We start from the raw sequence: 13,154 nt of genomic DNA, 5'->3' as shown, positions 1-13,154 counted from the left end.
TAACAATCTTTTTGATAACCTCATGAAGTAGATACTGTTTTATTCCCAATTTACTGATGAGAAAAATGAACAAAAGAAGTGTTATTTTTTTAAAGCTTCAACATATGACTCCTTTTATAAAATGCTAATGATTCTGAAATATGGTCAATCCTTACACTCCTTGAATTGAAAATTATAGACAGGAATTAATGTTCTTAACAGGAATTAGCAGGAACCTTATATTTAATTTCTGTACCTGGAAGAATGCTAAAGAGTTTGCATTCTGTATAATGTTCCTGAAACCCATGTTTTTCAACTAGAAATCACTTTCTGTGTACAAGAGTGTTCCATGGGGTTGTGTACGCTCATAATGGTTTTATTGAATCAGGTCTGTCTGGATAGTTTCAATTTTAAGATTAATAGTACATACTGTTTTGTTACCAAAATGTGTTTTAGGAAAAATAAGTAAATTATAACTCAAAGGAATTATTTGGAGTACTATTTTACCAAAACTTTTAATAATATGGCTCTGATCTTTATTTTGAGAGATGTAACAAAACTTATTCCTGAGTACTGGACATAGAGAAACTAAGGAATCAAGTAGGGATTTTTTTTTTTTTAAACCACAGATTTTATAACTGGGGGTGTGACTCAGTGGTAGAGTGTGTGCTTAGCACGTACAAAGTGATGGATTCAGTCCCCAAAGCCAAATAAATAAACCAATAACTGCAGATTTTACATGACACTATAAATCTGACTTCCAAGGTTTAGAATTGAAAACCTCTGAGTTAATTGAATTTTTCTTTCTTTCTTTCTTATTGTATTTTGTGAAATTTGATTGAGTCTAGTTACCACTAAATGTGAGAAAGAACCAGTTGTTTGGTTCATGGGATACAAAACTTACTCCATGGCTGGAGGTCTGGCTTAGTGGCTCAGTGGTAGAGTGTTCGCCTTGCATGTGTGAGGCTTTGGGTTTAATTTGTAGTACCTTAAAAAAAAAAGGCAGAAAATCTCAAGAAGTTATTCCAACATCTTTGTTGTCACATGTCCCTCATCTCTCTACATATATATTTACACACGTATACATTTATTTTTTGGTGGTACTAGGGTTTTAAGCCTGGGACCTATACCATTGAGCTAGATTCCCATCCCTTTTTATTTTTAATTTTCAGATAGTCTTCCTAAGTTGCTCAGACTAGCCTTAAACTTTTGATTTTCCAGCCTCAGCTTTTGGAGTAGATGGAACTACAGGCATGCAGCATCAAACCCAGCACCTTCATTTATTTCTCAACTGCTTACCTTTGTTTTACTCATATTTCTAAAAGCTTTTATTGAACTTAAGTATGGAAAAAATGCTTTCTTAGGCAATTTTGCTTTTTTCCCCCAGTTTTTAATAATTAACATGTGTTATTATCTTCTAAGGAGAGTAGATAGTAACTTTAACTTGACATATCAAGACTAAGGGGATGCAGCTCAGTGGTAGAGGGCTTATTTATCATTCTTGAAGCTATGGGTTCAAACCCCAGTACCACACACACAAAAATCATCCATATTTCAAGACTTAAGTTGTAAAGTGTGTGAAATTGTTTACTTTTAATATTTTAAACATCATTTGGATATTTTTCTCTATTCCTGTTGATTTTGAAGTATAGAGTTTTATTGTAATATAAGGAGGTTGGGAAAAATTAATTCAGTTATATGTAATATGCTACCGTTAAAATATTTCTGCTTTAGAATACATGTATTCTGCATGTTCATATGAACTAGTTTCAAATAGGTTATTCATTTTACTGATTATTTTCATTTATTAGATACCCTAAAGTGCTATTTTACTTTTTAAACTCACATATAACCTGACTGGATTAAAAAATGAGAAGTCTGGAATTCTAACAGTTCAGCTCTTTAAGTCCTTATAGTTTCCAAAGTAATTTATTTACTTGAAGACTAATTAATAGATGTACATCTTATTTTATAGAGAAGTTAGGTATGTTTTTTATCAGTATATCAGCTCATTAAAAGTGGCCTTTTCTTGAAGATTAAAAGCTTACCATCTGTCTTGTGATTTTTTTTCACTATGAATTACTATTCCAGATTTAGTTATAGTGAGAACTTACATAATGTTATTTATATTGACTACAATTTCATCATTTTTCCCTAAGGCAGAATTCACCGGAACAATATCTGTTAGGTATGAATTAATACTATACAGTATCATGAACTAAATACTTTCTTTAAAATGTAAACTTGTAAGAGCCAGTAAGCAAGCCCTGGGCATCTTTTTCCTTTTTCAGGTTTGAAACTTTTTCATAGATATATGACAAAGAAATGTAACTTCTTGACCACTCTATTGTAACATAATTTTGTGGGACATAATTTAAGTCAGATCTTTTCATTAAGCAAACTTTGCCTTCCAGAAACTCATTGTTTGTACTGTTATTGTTTTGATTGGCAATATTCAAAATACCTGATTTTTTTCTGTATCTTGTCAGTCATGTTGCCATCAACCCACACTTCTATATCAGTTAATTTGTTTATTGATGTATTGTGAAGCAGGGTAATAGCATTGGGGGATTGTACAGGTGCATGTTTGGGATATGGATGCCTCACTTCAGAACCTTATGTTTGTTATTCTCTTTTAAAAGAGTGTCATAAAATATTAGTGGCTTTAATTTCTCCTTAATGTAGAAATACAGTGGAGCTGTTTTTTTAAGTTTGATTCCTAAGGGAATTTGACCTGCTCTCCTTTCTCAGCTTCAAATATTTTTCCCTTGCACTCATAATATATAATACTTCTCTCATACTTTGAATGTAAATTTGCCCTGTACAGTAATCAGTAAGATCTTAGTGAGCAGGACTTAAATTTTCTTTGTTGACCTTAGAGTATACAGCAGAGTTCTTTTATTATCAAAGGTGCCTAATAAATGTTAGTTTAATTTTTTTAATAACGTGGGAAAATACATGTTACTGATCCACAAAAATTTTTCATGCTTATCTTTTTCAAATTTTGAGTGTGTCTTCTTTTTATAAATCAGCACAGCTTCATAAATTTTCCTTTAGCCCTGAAAGAATTTTTAAAACCTATAAATTTCATCATAAAATTGACTTGTCTGCATATACACTAACAGAGGACATAAAACAGATATGCTTAACATTATATTTACTTCAATCTGCAGTGTGTTAGGCTGCTTATCATGTAATGGTAAGAGCAGGATTTTGTTATCAAGAAAATCCTCTTGGTTTTTAAAGCCTATCTCTACCAGTTATTAGCTGTGTGGACATTAGAAAGTTATTCTCCCCATTTTGTCTCTTTTTTTTCCTGAAATCAGACATAATAATTTCTTTTTTATAAACCTGAAATGAAGATCAAATACTATAACACAATCAGAGCTGTCACTCATGTAAGTTTCATGTCCTTCTCCATTGTTGTAGTTGGTGCATCTCTCCCTTGTGGCCATCCCTGATCTCTGCAGTCAGTAGCTCTGCTCTCTGCCAGCCTCTTCTGCAGAGCAGCTTTTGCGGTCTCCCTCTTCATCACTGACTAGTAGGCTTTTTCTTATTTCTTGACTCTATCGATTTTGCCTTTTGTCTCGTTTTTATTTTTATAATGGAGTTTGTTTCTTAGAGTGATTTACATTCTGGGAGGATATGCCTTTTTGTATTGATTACATTAAATATTATAAACATTGTATAGAAATAATACATATTTCATATATATATTCCTTTCTTTTATTAGTAATAGCCTTTGAATCTGTGACCTTTTACAACTATTGTCATTTATTCTACTTAATTAACAGTTATTATTTCCTGGGCAAAGCATCACTTACAGATGGAGAGTGAACACATTCATTACCTTTTAAAAACATTCAAAACCTTTTAAATGCTTTGAAGGTGATGGGCACATAATACAGTTTGGTAGAGATACATATGTGTAATGTTATATCTCTGTGGTTAAGAGAGATCAACTCATCCTGAGACTTTCCTGTTTTTAGTACCAAAAGTCTCTCACTCATTCCAGAAATCCACCCTTTCCCCCAGTCCCGTGATATCATTCTTTTAAAGTATATCTAATTTGAATTTGCACTGCAAATACTCATTCATATTTGGTTTTGATTAAATGTACAGTCAGAATAGTATATTCATTTGTTCAAGTTGTTCCAGACACCCTAAAAAGTTTTCTAATACATTGACTCTCAGTCATTCAATTAAATTAAATAAAAATTAATTCCCTCAGTCATAGCCATAGTCATGAGCCATATTTCAAGTTCAGTTAGGCACATAACACTAGTCATTATCTTTTTAGACAACACCGGTTTGGAGTACTAAATGTATGAAAAATTAGGTACTTGACTACATCAGTATTTGAACTATGATAGATTATGATTACTAGTAAATCCAGTATTGGTCACTATCATAGCAGATGTTAAATCATATATCGACTTGTCATGTCTAAATAATAATAGTCTTGGTGTTTCAAAGTACACAGAATATATATTTTTTTGTTTCTTTTTATCTGGGGGCTTTGGTCTTAAACATAGCTAAGTTACTTGGAAACTATTTTTTCATTTCAAGACTTGCTTTTCAGCATTGTTAGGTGGGTCCAGAACAACTAATTTGGCCTCACTACTGAGGATTCTACTTGATACCTTGTGTGTTTTAATGTGTTTCTACTCTGGTGGGTAGGAACCAAACTATTCCTGGCCTTGTGTTCCAGCTTTAGGTGTTCAACTTAATCCCTTCTGGTGATCTTTTTTCTGGCCTCCAATAATTTCCTCATGCACATGTGCTCATCAGAATTCAGCTGAAGATTTGAGGAGACCCCCCCTGCAGAACTCCAGAGTATTCTCTCTCTCTGCAGTGCTCTCCTCTTCAGTAATCTGCGCCATGAATTCTAGCCAGCTTGACCTCTCCAGACTATCTTCTCAATTAGGGGAGATTGCCAGGTTCTGGGCACCCATTCCATACATTGCGCCTGGAAACTCTCCAGGCAGTTAAGTTGTGTTAATCATTTCTATTTTTAGGGATCCCTGTCCTGCATTACCTGTCTAAACAGTCGTTTCAAATAGTTGTCTTTTTTTTTTTTTTAAAGTTGTTTGAGATAGGAAAATAAATCTAGTCTGTGTTATTCCATTAATGGCCTGAAGCAGAAATGAATCCACACTGTTTCATTAATCATGTAGTTGAAAACAGTATATGGTAGAAGGTTAATTCTTAAAGTAAATACTAGGAAAAAAAGTAGAAGGTCATGCCTTTTCCCCTGGTATTTACTTTAAAATTGCCCATGGAGTTCAAGTGTTAACTTGTAGTTTTTTAAAAAAAGTTACTGGTTGGACACTAATGGGGGGAAAAGAACAATGAACCTTACTATTCAAGTACTTGATATTATAGTGGTACACATGTATCTCTGTGTATTTACTGTTAACATTTTAAAATTAATAAGCTAATAAGAAATTAATTTTTTACAGACTGAGAGTAATCATGACACGGCACTAACGCTTGCCTGTGCTGGTGGCCATGAGGAACTGGTACAAACACTGCTAGAGCGAGGAGCTAGTATTGAGCACCGAGACAAAAAAGGTAGGCCTCACTTTTATTAATTTTATTTTCTGTAATATTTGTGAAAGAAATTTTACGTATTTAGAAATATTACTTCTTGAGCCCCTTTTTGATGCTTAGGTATATTGGAAAATAGTATTGTTCTTTGGCTTAGCACATAGTGAGATCATTATTTTTCTCCAGGTTTTACTCCACTCATCTTGGCTGCTACGGCTGGTCATGTTGGAGTTGTGGAAATATTGCTGGACAATGGTGCAGACATTGAAGCCCAATCAGAAAGAACTAAGGACACACCACTATCCTTGGCTTGCTCTGGCGGCAGACAGGAGGTAAAATTTCCCCTTAGTGTAAATTTTTTCCTTTCTTGTTTAAAAAATGCTTATGTGATCTTTGTGTCTATAGGAACAAGGATTTGATGTTTACATTTATCACAGTAATTCAAATATTATCTATTAGTAAATATAGTGTTAATATAAGCTACCTCCCAGAGAAGTCATATTTTTTGGAATCCTAAAAAAAAATCTAAAAGTAGTACCTGTCTTAGGAATTCCTGTATATTGCACTTAGATTAAGAGAAAGACTAAAGCCAACTTCAATGACACACAGCCTGTAATCCCAGGAACTCAGGAGGACCAGGCAAGAGGATTGAAAGTCCAAGACCAGCCTCAATGACTTAGTGAGACACTGCCCCCCCACCCCATCTCAAAATAAAAAGAACTAGATAGATCCCAGTGGTAAAGTGCCCCTGGATTCAATCTCCAGTACCAAAAGAAAAGAAAGCCTTAAGACATTCTAAATCAGATTGGAAAGCACCTGATGAACAGGGCTTATTTTCACTTCTCTTTTTCTGTCTTAGAATAACTGGTGTTAATCAAGTAGGTCTAAGAAATTATAGGTTTACACACACTTGTGTGTCTTCTAGCGTTTAATAATTAGCTGAATAGCCAGGTGTGGTGATGCATGCCTGCAACACTAGCTACTTGGGAGGCTGAGGCAGACAGATCACAAGTTTGAGGTCAACCTGGAAAACTTAGTGAGACCTGTGTCCAAAATAAATAAGAAGGACTGTGGGTGAATGCAGTGGTAGAGCACTTGCCTAGCTTGATCAAGGCCCTGGGTTCGATCCCCAGTACTGGGGGTGGGGGTGGGGGCAAATTAGCTGGATAACTTTAACTTTTATTCTCCAGATCCATTCTTATGTAACTGGGATCTAAGGTTTAAAAACCAGTCTCTGTAGATTCACAACTTTTCCATCAGGGACAAGATGAATATTAGGTATAGGAAGCATCCTATGTCATCCAGATTAGTTTCCTACTGAAAAGTCATCTTCTTTCCCTTCCCTTCCACTCCTCTCCTTTCCCATCAAGTTGTCAAGTTTCCCCACCGTTCTTAATTCTGTTCTTTGAACAAATGAACAAAAGTTTATACCCTCTTCTATGTTCAGATGTTTGAGTCTTTGTTCATCAATGTTACCTACATTCTGTGGGTAACAGGTCCTGTTCTTTCAGTTGTTAGCCAGAGAATACCTTTTCCTTATTGTTCACTGTCTTAGTTTCTCCACCGTTTATGTCAGTATCATTTCTGAAATGTTATATCAAAAAAGTGCTCTGACCAGCCAATTATTATCTCCTATTTGAGCATTTTAAACTAGCCCTTCCTTCTTTACCAGTCATAGCAAAGGTTATATTGAACTCATTGTTAAACTCACTAAGTTTTTAAAATAAACTAACAAAAAAAAATATTTGGGAAGCAATTTCTACACAAAAGAATGGGAAAGCTAGTAAAATGGAGCAAGTATAGGAAGATAGGGGATGGTTATCCATTATCTTATAGATTAAAAAGAATTAGACTAACAATAATACAGGCACACATACATACATACATACAGTTTTTTAATAGACAGTTTTTGCTTTTGGTTGACTGTTTTTGCAATTTTTTCCTGTTGGATTTGGAGTAGATATAATATGGGTGAATAGTTAGATTCACTTGCTACTAGAGATGATCTGTCAAGAGAAAGCAAAGACTTGTTTCTATTGTGTGTTGTTTCTTCTGATCATGTTATTTCATTCTTCCATAATCCTCAGTGGAGGTGGTGGGTGTGGTGAAAGTTTTTTTTTTTTACCAAATATTAGGTAAGACAGTTGGAAGTAAACAATTTGATAAATTTTATTTCTACTACATAGGAAAAAAATAGAGATTCCTGTCAATCCTACATTCAAATATGAGGGCATAAATTTTTCAGTTAAATACCATTGAACTGTAAAGCTCATAATAATTAATTCTCTTTTTAAATGTAATAAAAGTGAATTTTTTCTTAACTGAAATTTTCTGTTATGCAGGTTGAAATCATACTTGCTGCATATATTAACAAAATTTTCAGTGTTGAATCCAAGATATTCTTTTGAAGATAATAATAAAGCCAATATAATACTGTGGTTCTGAGTTACATATTCTTATTAAAATGCTACAGATGAGGTTTATTATGAAAGTCTTTCAGATGATAATTAGCTTATAAACATCTCATTGCTTTAATTTGTTGTCTTTAGAATTAAGTGTTTTGAAATAATTAGTTAAACTTAGCCAGCTTTACTATAAAAATAACAAATTTTTAGATAATGGAACTCAAGAGAACTTCACAAATTTGAAATTTAGAGTTTTATACTATATTGACTTTAAAAAACTCTGTAAAATAAAATAGCCTAATATCATTTTTTTGTTTTGTTTTTATACCTTGTCAAGCTGCCTGATCTTACTGGCTCTGAAAGCAAAATGTGAAAGTCATATTTAAATTTGGTATAGCTTTATTCGAATAAATAAAATTTTAGCTGATAAGCAAAAGAAAGCATTTATTATATCCCAGTTAGTATTTTCACTAATATAACGTTTATTATTTTCCAGTTTTTACCTTAGTGAAAGTACTAATTGGGGCTGGAGCATGTTGGCACATGCCTGTAATCCCAGCAGTTTGGGAGGCTAAAGCAGGAGGATCATGAGTTCAAAGCCAGCCTCAGCAAAATTGAGGCACAAAGCAACTCAGTAAGACCCCATCTGTAAATAAAATATAAAGTATGGCTGGGGATGTGGCTCAGTGGTCAAGTTCTTTGAATTCAATACCCCAATCCCCAGTAAAACCACCCTCCCCCCAAAAAAGTGCTGATTGGGTATAATATAGTATAGTAAATAATAATTATTATTATGATAATATAATAATATTAGCAAAAACATGAACTGGGAAATAATAAATGTAGTTATTAGTAAGAGCAAAGTTAGGAGCCAGCTATGGTTTGGAGTCGATCTTAACTTTCCTGTGTAAAATGAAGATGAAAATAATAATACCTGTTTCAAAGGATTGTTTTGTACTTTAAATGGCATGGGGCAAATGATGGATGAATGGCCAATAAGCACTTACATAAATCCTAAACATTTTTAGTTATCAGGAAAAGGCAGTTGAGACCCAATGGGATACTGCCACACATCCTCTATAATGGATATAAAGTTAGACTGGTAATAAAAAATGTTGCTGAGGATATAGAACAACCAGAACTCATGCATTGTTTATAGGAGTATAAATAGAACAACCACTTTTGGGAAAGTTCTTTCAGTTTCTTGTAAAACTGTACATCCAGAAATCCTATAGCTAAATAGGACTTAGCCTAATAAAATATTAATGGTAAAATCTAGATAGTTAATATATATAAAGTTTTCTCAACTCTTGTATATTTGTAAATTTTCATAAAATTTTAAAAGATAGTTTGTTACCTTTTATTCTAGTTTTAAAAAATCTAGTTACCAATTGAAAGGTTTAAAATTATTTGAAATACATTCATATATACAAATGAAGAAAAAAAAATCTGTCCCATATTACTTCTACTTTAGTACTATGTTGTGGAATAACCCAGAAACACTGATTTCCAGAATAGCATCTCTCAACAATTTTGAGGTCTAGGTCCTCCATGGACAATACTATATCTTTTCAGTAGATTTCTAAATGGCTTTTACTTGACAAACTCTCTCTTTGCTGCTAAGACCTCTTGCTATTATTTGAGGCTGGTTTGGGGCAGAGGATAAATGAAGGAAAGTTCTCTTTGGGTTATACGATAAACCACAAAAAAAGTGAGTGGGGCGTGGATTAGAAATATACACCTTGAAAATGACTTACCCACCATAAGAAAACACATTGCTTTCTTTTTTTCTTTCCAGGTGGTGGAGCTGTTGTTAGCTCGAGGGGCAAATAAAGAGCACAGGAATGTTTCTGATTACACACCTCTAAGCCTGGCTGCTTCTGGTGGCTATGTGAACATCATCAAAATATTACTAAATGCAGGAGCTGAGATTAATTCTAGGCAAGTTTTATTCTTTCACTGTAAGCCATTTATTTAGATACAATGTTATGTTTCAGGTAATTGTAGAACACCTATTCTTAATGCCACTTTTAGGCCTTTAAAATATAAATTGTGAAGAGATTTTTAAGATTTATTTTATTTAAGTAATTAAAACTTAACATATAAGTTGGAAAATATACTATATTTCATACAGTGGCACTAAACTTAGACACAATTTGCTTAATTTTTGTTAAGCAAGCAAATATGTGCCAAGAGATAAAAAGTTCAGCTGCATGTGGTAGCACATGCCTATAATTCTGGTGACTTAGGAGGCTGAGGCAGGAAGATCACAAGTTCGAAGGTAGCCTCAACAATTAAAAGAAAAAAGTTTATTATCTTATGAGTAACTTAATAACTTTCTAGCCCAGGTTATTATGTTTGAGTGAGATAAAGACAAAATATCTAATAAAAAGATTTTTAAAGGAGACTTGGTAATAAATTGAAAGATTTACTAAGACAGAAAAATGGTTAAATTTTTAAATAATCCTGCAAAATAAATAATCTTATTGAAATTCTTTATCATCATCCAGTTCTTTAGTGTAATATATATTTTTTTCCTTCTGTTCTTACCATAATGCTCACCCCCAGAACTGGTAGCAAATTGGGCATTTCTCCACTGATGTTAGCAGCTATGAATGGGCATACCGCTGCTGTTAAGCTCCTGTTGGACATGGGCTCTGATATAAATGCTCAAATAGAAACCAATCGGAACACTGCCCTTACATTAGCCTGCTTCCAAGGAAGAACTGAAGTGGTTAGTCTTCTGCTTGATAGAAAAGCAAATGTTGAACACAGAGCTAAGGTAAGAAAAAGTCTGAGATTTACCCATGAAATTTGCTGCTTTCATATTTAAGGTGTATTGGTAGCAATATGATAATTATACTTTTAGTACTTTCTTTTTTTAAATTTTTTTTTAAGTTGTAGTTGGACACAATACCTTTATTTTATTTATTTATTTTTATGTGGTGCTGAGAATTTTGAACCCAGTGTCTTCCAATGCTAGGCAAGCACTCTACTGCTGATCCACAATTCTAGCCCTAATTTTTAGTACTTTCTATTAACATTTATCTCCTACATATATATTGAATCAAAGTTCAAGCAGTGGCACATGCTTGTTATCCCAGGGGGCTGAGGCAGGAGGATTGCATATTTGAGGCCATTTTCCATGATTTAGTGAGATAATCAGCAATTTATTAAGATCCTTTCTAAATAAAAAATGAAAAGGATTGGGGATGTTGCTCAGTGATAAAGTGCCCCTGGGTTCAATCCTTAGTACCGAAAATATAATAGTCATAAAATAATGATAATAATAGAAATCATTTGTTTAACTTAAGCATTAACTCTGAAAATAACTCAGCAACACATTTTTGTAGGTATTATTGTTATTAGGATTATCAGCTGAAAAAGATGTGCTATTTTGAAAGAGAACAGAGAGGAAAATTTATTTAGTGCCAGATAGAGGTCACATAGTTGGATCTCATTCATATTCTCATTACAACAATATCATTGATTTTAGGTGTAATTATCTTCTTTTAGTAGATCAGACTATAATTCAGACTAATAAGTGTTGATGGTGAAATTTAGTTGTGAATCTTTATAAAAGCTATTCCATATTGCTTCATCATATTGTTATTTTGTTCCATGTTGGCTGTTTCTAGTCTTTTCCATGTTTTTTTATTTTTCACTAAACCTAGACTGGTCTCACACCACTAATGGAAGCTGCCTCTGGTGGATATGCAGAGGTGGGCCGAGTACTTCTGGATAAAGGTGCTGATGTTAATGCCCCTCCAGTGCCCTCCTCAAGAGATACAGCTTTAACCATAGCAGCAGATAAAGGGCATTATAAATTTTGTGAGCTTCTCATTGGCAGGTATGATATTACTTACTATATCTTTCCTATCCTTCATATTATGAGCATAAGTATTACCAGTGATTATTATTCTCTCTCGGCAGTTGCACTATTAAAAAATCAAGTGTGATTACTTTTTCTATGAACTATAAGTGTTTTTTTCAAACCTGTTGTTTTTTATTCATCCAGGGCTATGGTACATTGTCTGTATTTCAATGCAACCTAAAATAATTTTTCTTCCTTTCTTGTATGCATATACTTTTAAAGTGTTATAATAAGCTCTTTAAGCATCCAGTTGCTGTCATCCATACAATTTGAGTTTTGCAGAGTATTACTCTCAAGTCTTAAAACTCTGGCAGTGATCTAAGACTTCCTTGTTGATTTTCTTATTGTTTACAGTAGTTAAGAATTTAGGTGTCAGTTGTAGAACTGTTCAAGGTATCAGAGAGGATCCAGGATAGTTTTTACTTTCACTTTAAGTTGCCTGCCAGTTTCCTAAATACATTTGTCCTCCTTACTTGGATTTTCTACTTTAAAGACCTTCGCATGGTACCCTAAACAGTAGTATTTGGTACTGACTACTATTAACTATGATTATTAACTACTTTTACTGCCATGTATCTTCTTACCTACTTTGATACCAACTGAGTGCTAAATCTACATTTATTCTTTGACTTCATTATTTTCTGACATACACAGTCCAAGTAAATGGATAAAAATAATCTGAAACAGGTATGATTGCCTCAGAGGATACTGGTTTTTGTCTCTAGGATACTGTGTTAGTATATCGATTATGCTGTTATCAGGATATACTTCTATTTTTCACTAAATAAATTTTCACATTCTTAGGTTTTAAAACTCAGTATTATGTAGTCATTATTTTAAAAATACAATCAGTTATTGGATATATGAAATTTATTTGATTTGATGGCTGGAAATTGTCATGTAATTCTGAGAGAACTATTTTGGTCCTCTAATATTAAGAACAATTTTCATCTGTTCAGAAATTTTCACATAGGTATAATTGATTTTTATTACATTCCATTTCATTTAAGATAGTGCTCTCTGTGTCATTCATTTTTAGGGGAGCTCATATTGATGTACGTAACAAGAAGGGGAACACTCCGTTGTGGCTAGCAGCAAATGGTGGACACCTCGATGTGGTTCAGTTACTGGTGCAAGCAGGTGCAGATGTAGATGCAGCAGATAATCGCAAAATAACTCCTCTTATGGCAGCATTTAGAAAGGTAGAAGTCTTTTCATTCCCTTTTACTTGGATATTTTCCCTTTCTGCTAGAACGTGTATATGGTCCAGTGATTACTGAAGACTCTCAATTTGTAATTTAGAACCTTTGGTGAAAGCAAGTGATAAAATATGCAAATAATTACTG

General features: G+C 33.4%; 1 protein-coding gene across 7 annotated transcripts in view; it reads left to right on the top strand.

Moving 5' to 3' along the window:
• The window catches only part of Ankrd17 (ankyrin repeat domain 17), a 147,646-nt gene that overhangs the window by 102,105 nt on the left and 32,387 nt on the right, over window positions 1-13,154 (top strand). For all 7 annotated transcript variants that reach the window (XM_071614337.1, XM_027950848.2, XM_027950847.2 and 4 more), the window contains 6 exons: window positions 5,442-5,553; window positions 5,716-5,861; window positions 9,733-9,875; window positions 10,503-10,716; window positions 11,609-11,784; window positions 12,848-13,010. In XM_071614337.1, the coding sequence (XP_071470438.1) occupies window positions 5,442-5,553; window positions 5,716-5,861; window positions 9,733-9,875; window positions 10,503-10,716; window positions 11,609-11,784; window positions 12,848-13,010 (954 nt within the window). The remainder of the gene's footprint in view (window positions 1-5,441; window positions 5,554-5,715; window positions 5,862-9,732; window positions 9,876-10,502; window positions 10,717-11,608; window positions 11,785-12,847; window positions 13,011-13,154) is intronic.

Source organism: Marmota flaviventris, chromosome 7, assembly GCF_047511675.1.
Source record: "Marmota flaviventris isolate mMarFla1 chromosome 7, mMarFla1.hap1, whole genome shotgun sequence".
NCBI classification, from domain to species: Eukaryota; Metazoa; Chordata; class Mammalia; order Rodentia; family Sciuridae; genus Marmota; species Marmota flaviventris.
This window is presented reverse-complemented; position numbering and strand designations above follow the sequence as displayed.